The sequence below is a fragment of the Macaca fascicularis genome, chromosome X, assembly GCF_037993035.2.
Source record: "Macaca fascicularis isolate 582-1 chromosome X, T2T-MFA8v1.1".
Classification (NCBI taxonomy): domain Eukaryota; kingdom Metazoa; phylum Chordata; class Mammalia; order Primates; family Cercopithecidae; genus Macaca; species Macaca fascicularis.
In genome coordinates, this window is record NC_088395.1 from 113439073 (window position 1) to 113458984 (window position 19912).

Genomic DNA, 19912 nt, shown 5'->3' on the forward strand with positions numbered 1-19912 from the left:
AAAAAAGAAAAGACTCAGAGTAACTAAAACAGTGTTGATGAGGACAAACAAAGTTGGAAGACTCAAGCTTTCCAATTTCAAAACTTATTATACAGCTATGGTAAATAAGACATTGTGATACTGGCATAAGGGGAGACATGTAGATCAATGTAATATAATTGAGACTCTAGAAATACATTCTCACATTTATGGTCGGTTAATTTTCAACAAGAAAGCCAAGCTAATTCCATGGGGGAAAGAACTATTTTCAACAAATGGTGCCAAAACAATGGATAGCAACATACTCCCCACCCCCCAAAAGATGTTGTACTCTTTTCTTAAAGCATACACAAAAATTAACTTAAAATGGATCAAAGACTGAAATGTAAGAGCTGAAACTATAAAACTCTCAGAGAACACATAGGAGTTAATCTTCATGATCTTGAATTAGGTGATTGTTTATAGATATGACACCAAAAGCATGTGACCCTAAAGAAAAAATAGGTAATTCGGATTACATCAAAATTAAAAACTTTTGTGCTACAAATGGTATCATCAAGAAAGTGAAAAGACAACCCACAGAATGGAGGAAGTATTTGCCAATTATATGTCTGGTAAGGGACTTCTAATTAGAATGTATGAAGAACTCTTACAACTAAATAATAAAAGGCAAACAACCCAATTTTAAAAATGGTTAAAGGATTTGAATAGACTTTTCTCCAAAGAAAATAAAGAAATGGCCAATAAGCACATTAAAAGATTTTTCATATCATTAGTCAACACAGAAATGCAAATCAAAAGCCTAACGAGATACCATTTCATACCCACTAGGGTGGCTATAATTAAAGAGACAGATAATAACTATTGAGGAGAAAGTGAAGAATTGACACTCTCATATATTGCTGTTGGGAATGTAAAATGGTACAACCCCCCCCCCCATACTTTCTATCCTCTAATAATCATCATTCCACTCTATACTTCTATGAGCTCAACATTTTACCTCCTTCATATGAGTGAGAACATATGGTATTTATCTTTCTGTGCCTGACTTATTTCACTTAACATAATGTTCTCCATGTTCATCCATGTTGCTGCCAATGAAAATGTTTCATTCTTTTTTTGGCTGAATAGTGTTCCATTATAAAAATTTATCACATTCTCTGTATCCATTCATCTGTTGGTGGACATTTAGGTTGATTTCATATCTTGGCTATTTTGAGTAGTGATGCAAGAAACATAGGGGTATAGTTTATATATTTATGCTTCTTTCACATTGCATGCCTGTATCAACACATCCTCATAAGCAATTGGTATTTTCAATGTTTTGGGTTTTAATAGGTGTGTAATGTTGTTTTAATTCACAATTACCCAGTGACATCTGATGTTGAACCTCTTTCATATGATTATTTGCCATTTATATCTTCTTTGGTGAGGTATCTATTTAGACCTTTTGCCCACTTTTTAATGGGTACTTTATTTTTTTAAACATAGTTTTAATTCTTTGAATATATTTATAATAGCTACTTTACAGTCTTTGTTTATGAAATCCAACAAGTGGGTCCCCTCAAGACACTTTCTATTGGTTGCTTTTTTAAGTTCTTATTTCTATTTTTAAGCCTGACTTCCTTGGATCACCCCCTGAATCAGTATAATTTAGTGGTTATTCAGTGATGGGTTAGATTTCCTTAAATGCCTTATGCTATCAAATATTCCACCTTTTTCTCAAGGATATCTGTGTCAAGGCATACGTCAAACTTCAGGCAATTTACACATCAGCTTTAGCTTTTCTTCCCTGCTTTCAAAGATAGCCAGAGTTGAGTGACTGGGGCCGCCTTCTGTCCCGTTTCTTTCCTAGGCATGTTCACAGCCCTGTACATGTATTCATTCTTCTAGATCCCCAAGACTATGTTGCAGCCCTTCAAAATTCCATATCACATCTGGTTTTTCAGGTCTTCCTTTTAAATCTTTAGCCAGGCTCTTGTTTGCTCTAGCTGAAATCATAGCCTTGGACAGCTAGGTTGTCACCAGCCAATTGCTATTGTTTTCTATAATACCCTGGGAACAGAGTTTTTTCACCAAGCTGAGCTGTGAATAAAATCAAATGATAACAACACCCTGGGAATAGAGATTTTCCAGGGAGTTGCAAGTTTGGTCAAATATTGTCTATGCCCTAGGGATAAGGCTTTTAATGAAACTCCAAAAGATCCACTGGCTGCCATACTACTGGCTTTCATTTCTGAGCTTGGGCAGGTAGATAAAGTTAAAAGCCCCACAGACTCTTCTGGTCTTACTCAGGCTCATTAGCTTTTCTCGAATAGATGCTTTTCAGTTTATTGCGTGCCTTTGGTTAATTCCAGTGTTCTGAAGTGGTTTATTTTGAATGTTTTGCCACTATTTTGTTGCTTTTGTTGGGGAGTGTGTTCATAGAGATTCTGAGCTTGCCATTCTAGAAGTCAGGTTGTTGACATATCTAATTTTGATAGGTATGTCTCTGAGATATTGCTTTAATATTTGTTATGTATATAGATTGTGGCTTATAAATGACAGTAAACATTAGAATATTTTTCTTGCAGAAACTTAAGTATGCATCTGGGATAATTGCATTCTTTCTTTTTCAGCTTGCTATTAGTTCTGAGTCTACAGAGCCATCTGATAATTTTGAGGCTCAATCTTCAACAAGTCAGAGGGAATGTGGTGAAACTGTGAACACTGAAGCCTTAATGATGGTATTTCACGCTCAGAATTTGGAGACTCTTAATTCTAAAATGGTAGGAAAACAAAATATTTAAACCTATGGGCTGAAACAGTTGGTGAAAAGTAAAAATTTTAAAAGCAGACTAGAAGGTGACACAACTGAAAATTCTTCTTTTGGGACTTGAAAAGTTTTCCAGCAGGTACTACTGTGTAACTTATTTAGTTCCACTATACACAAGGACTATTATCAGGAATGAAGATAAAAGATAAAAGTTGGACATTGGGTATTTTTACAGATACATAATAGTTGTACATATTTATTGACATTGGGTTTTATTTGCATAGATTTCTAATCCTGACATAGACGTGATTTGGGGAGACTGATGGTTTAAAGCTTTGCCTCCCAAGTATAACACTTTTACCATTTTTATATGAATTTAGCTAAGAATTAAAATAGTAAATTAAAGCTGCTGTGCTCACATGAGTTTACAAGATTTTCATGATGACAAGGATTCAGTGTTTCACCCCTGGGTGAATGCTGATTTTGGTTTTCTATGTTCTTAATTTCTATAGATGTTGTTTCAAGGTAAAGAGAGTGGGCAAGTTATTTTACAGTTAATTTCTCACTAGATTTAGTTGTTTTGATTTTTCTGTCATTACAGTTGAAAGAAAAAATGAAGGAACAGTCATGGAAAATACTCTTTGCAGAATGTGGGCGTGGTGTTAGTATGTTTCGAACCAAAAAGACTCGAGGTCTTGTTGTAAGAGGGATTCCAGAAACCTTAAGAGGAGAACTCTGGATGCTTTTTTCAGGTATTGCATTTATTCACTTTATTTATTTAACAGATATTAACTATGCCTTTCTAGGAGTTATGCCGTAAGCTAAAGCGAAAGAATTACAAAGATGGTTAGTACAAAGTCTTACTCATCTTGAGTTCAGACTAGTCAAAGAGAGAAAGGTAAGTAGTTACCTATAACTTACCTATCTATCCACGCATCCAGCATCTGAGCAGATTAGTTTATTAGGCAAGATATGTATAATGGGGGAATCTTTATCTCTAGTGTCAACAGTCAGTTAAGGGGGAAAAAAGCTCATGAAAATGGTATTCTGTTGGATAAAATTAGTAGCTTGACATAGATTCTAGTGTAAAGCTCTTCTGTTTGTGCTCAGGAATCACTTAAGCATAAGGCTAAATATCAAGGTAATGAAATGAAATCCAATTCTTTATGTATATATGAAATAATAGCTTAATTTTATCCCTCTTCTGTTGTATGTTAATGTAATAATCTTCACAGGTGCTGTTAATGACATGGCTACTAATCCTGGCTATTATGCTGAAGTAGTTGAGCAGTCCTTAGGGACCTGCAACTTGGCTACTGAAGAAATTGAACGTGATTTACGTCGCTCTCTGCCTGAGCACCCAGCCTTTCAGAGTGACACTGGCATATCTGCACTGAGAAGGGTACTCACTGCTTATGCATACAGGAATCCCAAAATTGGATACTGCCAGGTATGACTTAACTATGAGCCCAAGTGTATGTGTATGTTCCAAATAAAATCACATCAAATCCAACTCCACTAATTTGGAAGTGATGATTATAAGGAAAGAGATTGGGGTGAGATAGATAGAGGATAGTATTAATTTAAGTAGGATGGTAGTGGGAATACTTAGGAGAATTGATATTTCATTATTTTTCTTTTTCAGTTAACAAATGTTTATTGAACTTCTGCTCTATAAAAGATACTCTGCTAGGAACTTAAGGCTATATAAAGAAAGATGTATCAGATAAGGGTCCTCCCTTAAAAGTATGTAGACCAGGAGATGTTAAAGCATATTCATTAAGAAACAAAAATCAAGTGAGAAAAACTGTTAGAGAAATAGAAAGTCCTGTCATGATTTATAATTAGGAGAAACTATTTTTCATCTGGAGGCGTCAGAGAAGGCTTCGTGGAAAAGGTAGCATTTGCAGGTCTTAAAAATTGGTGAATTTTGGACATATGGAAATAGAATGAAAAGAACATGCCAGGTGAGGGAATCCATGTAACCGAACACAGGTAGGTGTAAACCTAAAGTTTATATAGGACCATGTTTGTTTAGTTTGATAGAAACATAGGGTGGATGAAGTGAAGTAGTTGGAGAAACAAATCAATAAGGTAGATTGGGATAGAGCTGGAGTTTGAATTTTATTTTACAGGCAGTGGAGGAATCATTGGAAAACAAATTGTTTAGGAGCACACCATCAATTAGGGTAGGCTAGACTGCTAACACAAACACAGATAATAGATGAAACAGTATAATTTTATTTCTTGAAGGAATAAACAAAGGAGATTTACTCTTCAGGTCAGAAGGCAGCTCTCCTCCATGAGATTATTCAGGAACTTAGACTGTAGGCTGACAGCAGACTGTCATTTTCAAAACAGAGCTTCCCGAGTACACTTTCATCACCATCAGCACTCACAAGAACAGGGAAAGAGCATGGAGAAACAACTAAAAGATTTTCGGGCTAGGCTTGAAAGGGGCAGATACCACTTCATGCACATTCTATTGGATAATCGTAGTCACGTGGATACACCTATTCACAAGGCAGTCTGTAGAGTATAGTGTGGCTGAACAGACATGTGCAGCTACTATGGAAAAAGAGGAGATTAGAATGTCATGGATAGATAGCACTCTGTGCCATACATTTATTTATAATGGGTTGAATACCTGTAATTGTTGCATGCCAATACTACCTATCCACTGTAACTTGTCGATATATATATATATTTTTTTGAAAAACTGTTTAAGTGAATGGAACATCTAAATGGCAAGGATTTTTAGCATATTTTAGGATCTCTGAAAGGTACAAAAGAAGCATAATGCTTCTTTTCTCAAAGAGCTTATACTCACAGACCCTGTGATACTGTCTGTAAGCAGTAGTTTAGAGATAGCTTCAAAATAGGCAGCACTTAATATTGACTTCTAAAAGATGAGAGCAAAGTTAGAAACATGGCGGGCAGGAGGAAAGTTATTCGGGGTTAAAGTATGAGTGATACCATTCAGGTGAGAATAAGCCTGCCTTGGGAGATAAGATTCACTAGGTTCACATTGGAATAAAAAAGTAAATTTGTATGGGACAAGATCATGAAGAATCTTCAAAGCCTGGGAAAACAGTTTAAACTTAATATGGTAAACAGATTTTGTTGGTTTTGATCAAAAACCTACGTGAGACACATGGCTGGCTAGCTTGCTCACTCTATCTATCTATCTATCTATCTATCTATTTATCTATCTATCTATCCTATCTAATCTTATCATCTGTATCTATCTAATGTTGATATATAATTGATTTACCACAAATGTCACCCCTTTAGTGGTCTCTAATATATTCACAAAGTTGTGCAAACCTTCACCATTATCTAATTCCAGAACATTTTCATCACCCTAAAAAGAAGCCCCATATCCATTAGCAGTTACTCCCCATTTCTCCTACTACCAACCCAAGCAATTGCTAACCTACTTTCTAGCTCTATGAATATGCCTATTGTGCACATTTTATATAAATTGAGTGATACAATATGTGATCTTTTGTGCCTGCCTTCTTTTACTTAGCATATCATTTTCAAAGTTCATCCATGTTGTAGCATGTATCAGGATTTCTTTCTTATGATTTAATAATACTCCATTATATGGATACATACCACATTTTGTTTATTCAACATTGATAGTTATTTGAGATATTTTCTTGTTTCAGCTGTCGTGAATAATGCTGCTATGAATATTCATGTACAAGTTTTTGTATGGACATTGCTTTTTATTCTTGTGGGTAAATACCTTGAAGTGAAATTTCTGGGTTATGTGATAACTGTCTGTTTAACATTTTGGTGCACTGTCAAACTATTTTCCAAAGAGACTGTACCATTTTATATTCCCTCCAGCAATGTATGAGGGTTTTATTTTTTCTTTGTCTTTATTTTATTTTATTTTTTTACCAAATCTCCCCTTCATTCTATATACAAGGATTCTAATTTCTGTGCATCCTTGACAACACTTCTTGTCTTTTCTTTTTGATTGCAGCCATCCCAGTGAACGTGAAGTGGTGCCTTGGCACTCTTGTTAAAAATCAGTTGACCATAAATGTTAGAGTTTATTTCTGGACTCTCAATTCTATTCCATTGATTTGTACGTCTACCCTTATGCCAGTGTCACATTGTCTTGATTACTGCATCTGTGTAGAAAGTTGTCAATCAGGAAGTGTGAGTTCTTTAACTTTGTTCTTTTCTAAGATTGTTTTGGCTCTTTTGGTTCCTTGTATTTCCATACAAATTTTAGGATCAACTTGTCAATCTCTGCAAACAAGAAAAAAGAGCCGCTGGGATTTTGGTAGTCATCGTATTGAATCTGTAGATCAATTTGGGGAGTATTTCATATTAACAATGTTAACTCTTCCAGCCCATAAAGACAAGATGTCTTTCCTTTTCATTTATTTAATTATTCTTTAATTTGTTTCATCCAAAGATGTTTTATAGTTTTCAGTGTTCAAGGCTTGCACTTCCTTTGTTAATTTTATTTATAAGTATTTTAATTTTTTATTATAGTAAATTGAATCGTTTTCTTGATTTCATGGTTTGATCGTTCGTTGCCTGCATATAGAAATACAACTGATGGCTGATCTGGTGTCCTGTAAGTTTGCTGAGCTTATTTACTAGTTCTAGTAGATTTTTTTGTGGATTCCTTAGGATTTTCTATATACAAAATCATGGCATCTAAATAGTGTTACTTTTAATTCTCCTATTCCAGTATGGATGTCTCTTTTTCCCTTTTTCTTGCCTAATTGACCTGGCTAGAACCTTTGGTACAGTGTTGAATAGAAGTGGCAAGAATGCATGTCCCTGTCTTGTTATTTATCTTAAGGGGAGTAATCAGTCTTTCACCATAAAGTATGATGTTAACTGTGGGGTTTTTGTAGATCATCTTTATCAGGTTGCAGAAGTTCTCTTATATGGCTAGTTTGTTGAGTGTTTTTATCATGAAAGAGTATTGATTTTGTCAAATGATTTTTCTGTGTCAATTGAGATGATCATGTGATTTTTTCCTATATTTATATATATGTATGGGAAAAACATATATATATGTTTATATATATATATGGAAAAAATATATGTGTGTGTGTATATATATGGAAAAAACATATACAGATTTTTATATGTTGAATCACTTTTGCATTCCCAGAATAAATCCCACTTAGCCTTTTGGGATCCTTTTTATATGTTCTTAAGTTCAGCTTGGTAGCATGTTGTTGAGGATTTTTATGTTTTTATTTGTAAGATATATTGATATATAGTTTTCTTGTGATGTCTTTATCTAGTTTGGGTGTCTGGGTTTCTTAGAATGAGTTGGATAGCATTTCCTCCTCTCCTATTTTTTGAAGAGTTTGTGAAGAATTGGTGGTAATTATTCTCTAAATGTTTGGTAGAATTTGCCAGTGAAGCCATCTGTTCTTAGAGTTTGCTTTGTGGAAAGTTTTTTCGTTACTAAGTCAATCTCTTTATTTATTATAGGTCTATTTCACCTTTCCCATTTTAGTTTCAGTAGTTTGTGGTTTTTTTTAGAAATTTGTCCATTTTATCTAGATTATCTAATTTGTTGGCATATAATTTTTCATCATAATCACTTATAATCTTTTTTACTTCTATAAGGTTGATAGTTCTCTATTTCCTGATTAGAATAATTTGAGTCCCCCTTCTCACTCACACTCTTGCACACCCTCACTTTCACACTCTTGATCTCTCACACTATCTCGTTCTTGTTCTTTTTTTTGAAAAATTTTTTAGTTAGGCTACCTAAAGATATTTCTATGTTTTTTATCCTTTTTGTCTTTTTTAATCTTTTCAAAGAACCAACTTTTGCTTTTGTTGATTTTTCTCTATTTCTGATCTTTATCACTTTCTGCTTGCACAAAGCTGGAAGATTAACCGGAGATAAGAGCTTAGGTCTTTTCTGTTCTTTCCTAAGCATACATACAGCTATGAGTATACATAAAGCCATATGCATGTAGTTGGCCTTCTGAGTTCCCAGGAATATGTCACAGTTTTTCAAAGCCCCCACTTTTCTTTTAACATTTTGTTAGCATATTGTTTGGCCCAACTGCTATCCACTGCCTTGGATAGCCACATGTTCAACAACTGCCTCTGATTGTTTTCAACAAACACTGCTGGGGAAAAGGCTGTTTACACCAGAGGAGCTCTGTGTCAAGTCCAATAAGGACAGCCTTGTGAGAAGAGTCTTCCAGGGAACCACCAGACAAGTCAAATAATAACAGTTACTCGGTAATGGGGCTTTGCTGCAGTTCCAACCCCATTCTGTTACATTCAGTGGCTACTAGGTACTGGTTTCTACTGTAATTGCTAGATGCTGGTTTCTTTCTTTCTTTTTTTCTCTCTCTCGCTCTCTCTCTTTTTTTTTTTTTTTTATGATAGAGTCTCGCTCTGTTGCCCAGGCTGGAGTGCAGTGGCACGATCTCGGCTCACTGCAACTTCCACCTCCTGGGTTCAAGCAATTCTCCTGTCTCAGCCTTATGAGTAGCTGGGATTACAGGTGTGCACCACCATGCCCCACTGTTTTGTGTGTGTGTGTGTGTGTGTGTGTATTTTTAGTAGAGACAGGGTTTCACCATGTCAGCCAGGCTGGTTATGAACTCCTGACCTCAAGTGATCTGCCCACCTCAGCCTCCCAAAGTGCTAGGATTACAGGCGTGAGCCACCACACCCGGCCTAGATGTTGGTTTTTAAGGCTACTGTGAAACTGGGGAGGGGGGTGGGAATAGGGCAATTTAAAATGCCACAAAGCTTACTGGTTTTACTGAGATTTAGCCATTTTCTTAAATAAATGCTATGTGAATTGCTGTAAGCTATTGGTTAATTTCCAGAGTTCTAAAGTTGATTCCGATGACTTTTGTCAGTGTTCTTGTTGCTTTTATAGAGGAGAACATTTTTAGAAGTTCTTACTCTGCCATTTTTACTACATCCCCTCCCAGTATGGCTTCTTGCATGGGAAAATGATTCAGTAAAAACTAAGCTTGACATCAAACAGTGTACTAGATTTGGCAAGAAATTGACATAATTAATATACAAATCTATATGAAAGGTATCAAAGTATAAAAATAAGCAATGGACATGAAAGGATTAATCACCAAAGAGAAAATACAGGTTGATGTTAAAGTCTGAAAAAGAAAGTGCAACCTCAAAGAAATTAAAATTAAAACAATGAGATACCATTTTTCACTATCAAATCAATAAAGATGATTATAGTTATTACGATTCACAATATTGGCAAAGATGCAGTGAAATAAACGTTTAAACACTATTGGTCAGAAATATAAATTGGTATTTTCTTTCAGGAATTTAATTTGGCAATAATATGAAGTCTTTTAAAAATACCATGTGACCAAACAATTTCATTTCTAGGTATCTTTCCTGAGAAAAAAAGTATAGTTGGATGAAAATTTATATGAAAAAGATAACCACTGCAGCATTATATGTAATAGCAAAAAATTGGAATTAACCTAAATGTCCAACAATAATAGAATGGTTAAATAATTTATATTATATCCACCTTAGATTTTTTTAGTCATTAAAAATACTGTTTTAGAAAAATATTTAATGGCATTGAATATTACTATATAGTGCTAAGTGAAAAAATAAAGATTTAGTACATAAATTTTAGGAGAAAAAGGAGGAAAAACTGCAGAAAAATATATCAACTTAACAGTTTATTTCTGGGTACATAGGATACAAGAGGTTTTATTTTCTCATTTATACTTTTCCATTCTCTCCAAATTCTATCCATTAAGGATTTATTACCTTTATAACAAGGGATGTGGCAATGTATATAAAAGTAATGATCTGACATTTGTGTGCAAGATAGGTAAGAAGCAGCAGCAAGTTAGAGTGGTAGTGGGAATGGGAAGGAAAAAGCAAATCTGAAAGACATTTTATAAGAAGAAACTCTAGGATGCGAAACAGATGCAGCAGATAGAGAGTTTTCAGCATAATCAAAACTAGGATAGATAAGAAGAATCCTACTTGATAGGGGAAAGAAGATGTTCAGTTTTGGACAAAATTGAGGATGATTCATATCTGAGGGCTGTTTCTTTATAGGTAGTTGGAAATACAGATGAAGTTCATTTTCTTTCATTTTAGTATGTCTTTGAAAATTATGTAGGCTTTTTTCAGATTAGTGATAATTAAGGTTTTTCACTCTTTGAAATTAGAGAGGTTTTACTTATAGTATTCTGTATTTATTATATTACTGCTTCACTTTTCTTGAATGTTACTTTATAAAATAACTGATTATCAAATGTTAGCCTGACTTCACCTTGTTTTGCCTTGGACTGGCTCAGAGTTCTCATGTTTCCACTGTTATTACATTATTATTACTCTCAGTTATTCTTGTTGCTGTCAAAAACTATTATGTTTGAAAAAGTATAATTATTACCTGAGAAATATTTGCTTTTTAATACTGTTTTCTGTGAATTTTAGGCAATGAATATTTTGACTTCAGTGCTGCTTCTATATGCAAAAGAGGAAGAAGCTTTTTGGCTTCTGGTTGCTGTATGTGAACGAATGTTGCCTGATTATTTTAATCGTCGAATTATTGGTAAAAGAAAAACCACACACACATATGCATACACACACGGAGATGTACATTTCTTTTCTAAACAATTCTAGTGTCTCTTGTCTAATTACTAATAAAATAGAAGGACTGATGAATTCAGTTGTGGTATAAAATGCAAGCAATATCAAAATGTCACATTCACTGACATTCTCAAAAGAAGAGCTTTTTGTACTGAATGTATAGTCAGAAAGATTGTTTAATATGTTGCTTTTTAAAATAAAATACCTGGTCTGTTTCTTAACAAAAAAGGAAACATTAAGTTCATAAGCTCTATATTGCTAAAACAATGGCGATCTCAAGTATCCAGAGCTACTGGTGAATTTTTGTAGTTTCTTGATGGGAGGGAGATTTCAATCAGCTTAAAATCTCCACATTTGTATGAATTATATAGATAATTTGCAAGATTTCAAAGAAGGATGAAGTTCTTAGTTTGTTAATTGTATATATTTTTTTAATTTTAATTTTTTTTTTTTTTTTTTTTTTTTTTTTTTTGAGATGGAGTCTTCCTCTGTCACCCAGGCTGGAGTGCAGTGGCACCATCTTGGCTCACTGCAAGCTCTGCCTCCCAGGTTCACGCCATTCTTCTGCCTCAGCCTCCCAAGTAGCTGGGACTACAGGTGCCCGCCACCACGCCTGGCTAAAATTTTTTTTTTTTTTTAAGTAGAGATGGGGTTTCACCGTGTTAGCCAGGATGGTCTCAATCTCCTGACCTCGTGATCTGCCCGCCTCAGCCTCCCAAAGTGCTGGGATTACAAATGTGAGCCACCGTGCCTGGCCAATATTTTCTTTAGTCATCAAATATTTACAGATCTGTGACCCCTCACCTTAAAACTTATGGATGGTCTCTTCTTTGTACCGTAATAGGCTTTCAGGATTGTGGTTAGGTCATTGATTGTACTGTCTTTCATTATAATTATTTGTGTATTTATCTTGAGTTGTGCTAGCTATTAAACTCCCTGAACATGAGACTATTTCATTAATTGGTGTAGCTCTTATAATAACTAGTACAGGTCTCTGCATATAATAAAGACTCAATAAATAACTCCAAGTGATTTGAATTGTGTTTCTGAAGTACATGACACTACTAGCAGTTAGATGTATAAAATACAGAAAAGGTTCTGAAAGAGTTCATAATTTAAGGAAGAAAAATGAGATACATCAGCATGCTAATAGAAGTGGGGAGGTATGGAAACAAGTCCTTTTGAAAAATGTTTATTTTTAAACTTCTTTTGATACTCTCTAGGTGCCTTGGTGGATCAGGCAGTCTTTGAAGAACTTATCAGGGATCACCTTCCTCAGCTGACAGAACACATGACTGATATGACATTCTTTTCCTCAGTTTCTCTCTCTTGGTTTCTCACACTTTTTATTAGTGTGCTACCTATTGAAAGTGCAGTGAATGTGGTGGACTGTTTCTTCTATGATGGAATAAAGGCCATTTTGCAACTGGGATTGGCAATACTTGACTATAATTTAGACAAACTGCTGACTTGTAAAGATGATGCTGAAGCTGTGACAGCTTTGAACAGGTATTGTAAGAACCATGACATTTAAATCTGAAGGAAATTTGAGAGATGATGTTGTTCAATCCCCATGTTTTACAGAGGAAACTGAGCCCTAGAAATTTCAATTTGCCTGACATTACAAAGCCACTTGAATGAAACAGCTATGCCTAAAGTCCAGTCCTCTATCTCCAGCAAAAATACAGCAAGAATAAATCACTTTGAAGTGAACTACTAAATTATGTACACATTTACACTAATATTGTTGATTCAGTATGCTAGGACTTTCATATTCCCAGTTTGAGCTATAAAGTGTCTATGTAGAAGTAGTTCGAGCAGGAAAAGGGTAGTTGATAATGTTAAATATCCAGTGGTTGGGAAGTTATTCTGGTTTCTATGTGGTTGCAGGTGGGTTGAACTTTATTTTCCTAGTAACTTTTGTATGGATGCTATTTTGTATTGGAGCACATGTGTTGTATGTGTGTGTATGTGTGTATGCTAAATGAATAAATATTTGAATGGGCAACTATCGTAATGCCACATGAAATCCCATTATATACAGAATAAAATACAAACATCTTACTCTGGCATTCAGAACTCTGTGGTAAGGGCTCAGTTTACCTTTCTTCACTTATTTCCTCCTATACACTTCTACATACCCTATATTCCACTCTTACTGGGCTATGTGGTATTTGCCAATTACTCTGTGAGTCTGTTTGCTTCCTTCAAAACCCCAAATGATTCCTTCACTATCCCATTTCCCTCACCCATGCCCTCCTAACGCTCAACCATCTTCAAACTCCACTTCTTGACCGGGCGCGGTGGCTCACACCTGTAATCCCAGCACTTTGGGAGGCCGAGGCAGGCAGATCACCTGAGGTCAAGAGTTCAAGACCAGCCTGGCCAACATGGCAAAACCCCATCTCGACTAAAAACACAAAAATTAGCCAGGCATGTTGATGGGTACCTGTAATCCCAGCTACTTGGGAGGCCGAGGCAGGAGAATCATTTGAAATCAGGAAGCGGAGGTTGCAGTGAGCCAAGATTGCGCCATTGCATTCCAGCCTGGGTGACAGAGCAAGACTCCATCTCAAACACAAAAAACAAGCTTCACTTCTTCATGAGACCTTCTCTTGTCCTTTCAGTTGAAAGTAACCTCTACCTAGGGAGAAATTAGGTGTCATTTCTCTGCTTTAATAATGGTAGTTCCACTAATTATTGTATTACTATCACTTTTCAATAGGTTCTTTGACAATGTCACTAATAAGGATAGTCCATTGCCTTCAAATGTTCAGCAGGGTTCAAATGTGAGTGATGAAAAAACCAGTCATACTAGAGTGGATATTACAGATTTGATTAGAGAATCAAATGAGGTAAGTTTTTTCATTCCATAAATATATTACCTAGCATATTTAAAATGATTGAACTATGGTATATCTCTAGTGGTATATTAAGTGTAAGATAATAATGCAAGTAGACATACAACTTAAAATCCAACTTAACTTTTAAAATGAGTTTTGTGAACTGTTCCTAGGTTGTGTAACCTCCTCTGCCTCAATTTGTTTTTCATTAAATGAAATTAAATTCACTTGCTTTCACAAATAATGACTACTTTAAACATCTATCTCTGTATCAAAAGGTGAATTATTCTCATTATTATTATTCACTTCTTAGAGATTATGAATTTTACCCATATTTTTGTACTTAGTCTATGTACATAGTAGATGGAATTCTCTCCAGTGAATATATTTAAAAACTGAACGTGGGAGGTGAAAATTTGCAAAATCATTGAATAAGTCAGGAAATTACCTAGAAATAGAATCAAGGCCTCCAAGAATTGAGTCTGATAAAACTGAATTGTAAAAGAAGAAGTGGATGTTTATTATGAATGAATATCTACTGAAATCATATCTCTTGCAGAAATATGGTAATATTCGCTATGAAGATATACACAGTATGCGCTGTCGAAATAGGTTGTATGTGATACAGACCCTAGAGGAAACAACAAAACAGAATGTGGTAAGTATGCAACCAATGGGGAAAAACCAGTTGGAGTAATTTTTTTCTTTAACTTTCTTTAGAAATTATCATTCTGGGCAAATAAAAAGGACTAAACTTTTGAGCTAGATCCTTGCCAAGGTTTAGCCTATGGTAAATTATTTTTTAGAGAAAATAAATTATTTTCTTCAGGTTGAATTATGTTGCCTTCTCCAACATGTTTTGTACTATTTGACCTTCAAGACCACTGAGACAGGGTCTCGCTCTGTTGCCTAGGCTGGAATGCAGCGGCATGATCATGGCTCACTGTAGCCTCTACCTCCTGGGCTCAAAAACTCCTTCTTCCTCAGCCTACTGAGGAGCTGGGACTGCATGCACACACCACCATGCCTGGCTGATTTTTAAAATTTTGTTGTAGAGATAGGGTCTCAGTGTGTTTCTCAGGCTGTCTCAAACCCATGGGCTCAAGAGATCCTCCTCACCTAGGCCTCCCAAAGTGTTGGGATTACAGGCATGAGCTACCACACCTAGCCTGCAGCTCAGTGTTGAATGCTATCATGTTGGCATTTAAGCATAACATATTTGTGATGTGCTGCATCGGTAAGAACAGCTGATCTACACAGTAGTCAGTGCTCCAATGAATATTATTATCCTTGGATACCTAAAGTAAATACTATGTTTTAAATACTTGTCATTTTAATATTTGGATGGCTCCATAAGCAGCTGTTAATATTGGTTGCCTTTGGTGAATCGGATTAATAGATTGCTGGTCAGAAGGAGGAGAGTTTTACTTTGCTGTTTATATTCTTCTGTACTGTTTGAGCTTTTATCATGGCCATGTGTTGTCTTGTAAACCTACTTGCTTAAAGGCCAAGGTCCTCAGAGACACAAATCTGGGAAGACTAACATTTCTGAAGATTCCAGGTTTAGATTTCAATTGAATAATTCAGTGAGGTTACTGTGACATGGTTAGCATAGGGCCCCTTGTTTTAGTTTTTATATGTTAGCATTTTTTTTTAATTTACTGAAGTAATACATGCTCACTGTAAATAATTTAAGCATTACATCAATGTAAAAAGTAGATTCCCCACCCCAGAAGTAAACATCTTAAAATAATTTGGCATATATCTTTTCAGATCTTTTCTCTAGGTGTCTGCACACATACATGTGTATTGGAAGGATATAGTTTTTGAAATGAGATCATACTAGTCACTTTGCTCTGCAACTTTTTTCATTCAAAAATAGATCATGGTTATTGAATATCAGTAAATATACATCTACCTCACTCTTCCTAATGCATTGAATAGTGTACCATAATATGGATATGTTATAATTTACTCATTGTTGATGTACATTTAATATGTCTCCCTTTTTTGCTCTTGCAAATAATACTGTATGTAAACATTCTTGTATATATATTCTTTGCAAGATAGATATCTGGAAGTGGAAGCTGGGTAAAAGGGTATGCCCATTTAAAATTTGACAGGTCCCTGCCAAATTATGCTTCAAAAGATTTTGCCAAATTGTAATCCCACCAGCAGCCTGTAAGAATGTCCCTTTCCCCACATTCTCACTAACACCAGATATTTAAAATCTTGAATTTGTTGGCCAGGCATGGTGGCACACACTCATAGTCCCAACTGCTCAGGAAGCTGAGATGGGAGGATCACCTTGAGCCTGGGAGTTCCAGGGTACATTGAGCTATAATCATGCCACTGCACTCCAGCCTAGGCAACAGAGCCAGACCTTGTCTCTAAAGCAAACAAAACAAAATCTTTAATTTGTGCCAATGTGATAGATCAAATATCACTTTTCATTTAAGGTTTCAATTCACTGATCACATATGTTTATTAGCCTTTTTAATTTAGTCTCTTAATTGCCTATTCATAGCCTTTGCCTATTTTTCTATGAGATTGTCTTAAGTATTGATTTGTAGGAGCTCTTTTGACTATTAGTAGTACTAGTTCTTTGTCAGCTATATTTGTGGCGTAATATTTCCTCCTAGTCTTATTATTTCTTTCATTATCTTTATAATGTCTTTCAGATTATACAAGTTACAAATTTTCATGAAGTCTTTCTCTTTTTTATTACATGGTATCTGGGTTTCATATCAAACTTAGCAAGCTTTCCCTATTTAAAATTACATAAATTATAAAAATATTTTTTCATATTGGCTTATAGTACTGGTATTGCTTTTTTAACATTTAGAACATTAATACACCTAGAGCATATTTTTGTTTATTATGTAATATTATGTTTTTTCCAACTGAAATCACTTATTTTGTAAAAACCAATTATTAAATAGTTTATTTAACTCACAGTACTCTACTTTTTTCATATGCTAAATTCTTACGTACATACCTGGGCTTTATTTCTGGACTTTCTTTTTTTGTTACTACAACAGTACCACACTGTTTCAGTTACTGTAGTTTGTCTATTTTGAAATCTGTTAAGGCTTTTATTCATTGTAACAATCTGTCTTTTTAAATGTTCTTTAGTAAGCATTTTTAGTTTTCATCATGTAGGTCTTACACATTTCTTTTGGGTTTATTCTACCCCTATATATTTTGTGGTTTTGCTGCTAGTATGAATGAGATCATTTTTCCTTTACATTGCCTAATTGTTTATTGGCTGTGTGTGTAAAAGTTATTGATTTGGGTATGTTGCTTTTCTAAGTGGTTGCATTATTGACTCTCATTAATTGTACTATTTTTTTTAGTTGACCTCGAATTTTCTGAATAGACAAGCATGTCATTTCCAGTCTTAGAATTTTGACCCTTCCTAACATTTATACCTCTTTTCTTTTTTCTGTGTTATTGCATTAGGTAGGATCTTCAGAGAATTATTGAATAATAGCAGTAGAAGCAGGCTTCCTTGTTTTTTTTTGTTTTGTTTTGTTTTTGGTTTTTGTTTTTGTTTTTTTTTTTTTGAGAATGAGTCTCACTCTGTCACCCAGGCTGGAGTACAGTGGCACAATCTCGGCTCACTGCAACCTCCACCTCCTGAGTTCAAGCAATTCTGCCTCAGCCTCCCTAGTAGCTGGGATTACAGGTGCCTGCCACCATGCCCAGTTAATTTTTGTATTTTTAGTAGAGATGGGATTTCACCATGTTGACTAGGCTGGTCTCAAACTCTTGAGCTCAAGTGATCCACCCACCTCGGCCTCCCCAAGTGCTGGGTTTGCAGGCATGAGCCACCACACCCAGCTGCATGTTTTTTATATAGGTAAATTATGTGTCACAGGGTTTCATGTACAGATTATCTCATCACACAGGTAATAAGAATGGTACTCAATAGGTAGTTTTATGATCTTCACCCTTCTCCTACCCTCCATACTCATGTAGGCCCCTGTGTCTATCGTTCACCTCTTTGTGTCCATGTGTACTCAATGTTTAGCTCCCACTTATAAGTGAGAACATGCAGTATTTGGTTTTCTTTTCCTCTGTTAGTTCACTTAGTATAACGATCTACAGCTCCATCCATGTTGCTCCAGAGAATATAATATTATTCTTTTATATGGCTGCATAATATTCCATGGTATATATTGACAACATTTTATTTATCCAGTCTACCATTGATGGGCATCTAAGTTGATTCCATGTCTTTGCTATTGCGAATGATGCTGTGACATACATACATATGCATGTGTCTTTATGGTAGAATAATTTATACTCCTTTAGGTATATGACCAGTAATGGGATTTCTGAGTTGAATGGTAGTTCTCTGTTATTTGTGGTATCTTCAAACTGCTTTCCACAGTGGCTAACTTAACTTACATTTCCACCAGTAGTGTATAAGCATTCCCTTTACTCCACAACCTCACCAGCATCTTGTTATTTTTTGATTTTTTAATAATCACCTTTCTGATTGTGTGAGATGGTATCCCATTGTGATTTTGATTTGCATTTCTCTAATGATTAGTGATGTTGAGCATTTTTTCATACGCTTGTTGGCTGCATGTAGGTCTTCTTTTGAAAAGTGTCTGTTCATGACCTTTGCCCACTTTTTTGTGGAGTTGTTTGATTTTTGGTTTTATTTATTTATTTATTTATTATTTATTTTTGACAGAGTCTTGTTCTGTCTCCGAGGCTGAAGTGCAGTGGCAAGATCTTGGCTCACTGCAAGCACCACATCCCGGGTTTACGCCATTCTCCTGCCTCAGCCTCCCGAGCAGCTGGGACTACAGGCATGTGCCACCACGCCCGGCTGATTTTTTGTAGTTTTAGTAGAGACAGAGTTTCACTGTGTTAGCCAGGATGGTCTCAATCTCCTGACCTCGTGATCCACCCGCCTCAGCCTCCCAAAGTGCTGGGATTACAGGCGTGAGCCACCACGCCTGGCCTGGTTTTTAATTTTTTAAGTTCCTATGGATTCTGGATATTAGACCTTTGTCAGATGCATAGTTTGCAAATACTTTCTCCCATTCTGTAGGTTGTCTGTTTACTCTGTTGCTAGTTTCTTTTGCTGTGTAGAAGCTCTTTAGTTTAATTAGTCCCATTTGTCAAATTTTATTTTTGTTGCAATTGCTTTTGGCATCTTTGTTGTGAAATCTTTGCCACCGCCTATGTCTAGAATGGTACTCCCTAGGTTTTCTTCAAGGCTTTTTACAGTTATACATTTTACATTTAAGTCTTTAATCCATCTTGAGTTGATTTTTGTATATGGTGAAAGGTAGGGATCTAGTTTCAATCTTCTACATATGGTTAGCCAGTTATCCCAGCACCATTTATTGAATAGGGTGTCCTTTCCCCATTGCTTGTTATTGTTGACCTTGTTAAAGATCAGATGGTTGTAGGTGTGCAGCTTTATTTCTGGGCACTTCATTCTGTTCCATTAGACTATATGTGTTTTTGTACCTGTACCATGCTGTTTTGGTTACTGTAGCCTTGTAGTATAGTTTGAAGGTGAATAACGTGATGCCTCTAGCTTTGTTCATTTTGCTTAGTATTGCTTTGGCTATTTGGGCTCCTTTCTGGTTCCATATGAATTTTCTGTAATCGTTTTTTCTAATTCTGTGAAGAATGTCATTGGTAGTTTGATAGGAATAGCATGGAATCTGTAAATTGATTTGGTTGGTATGGC

General features: G+C 35.4%; 1 protein-coding gene across 1 annotated transcript in view; it reads left to right on the top strand.

Moving 5' to 3' along the window:
• The window catches only part of TBC1D8B (TBC1 domain family member 8B), a 64810-nt gene that overhangs the window by 28451 nt on the left and 16447 nt on the right, over nt 1–19912 (top strand). The window contains exons 8-14 of the mRNA XM_005594287.5: nt 2598–2747; nt 3336–3486; nt 3970–4184; nt 11195–11312; nt 12574–12859; nt 14076–14205; nt 14753–14851. Of these exons, the coding sequence (XP_005594344.4) occupies nt 2598–2747; nt 3336–3486; nt 3970–4184; nt 11195–11312; nt 12574–12859; nt 14076–14205; nt 14753–14851 (1149 nt within the window). The remainder of the gene's footprint in view (nt 1–2597; nt 2748–3335; nt 3487–3969; nt 4185–11194; nt 11313–12573; nt 12860–14075; nt 14206–14752; nt 14852–19912) is intronic.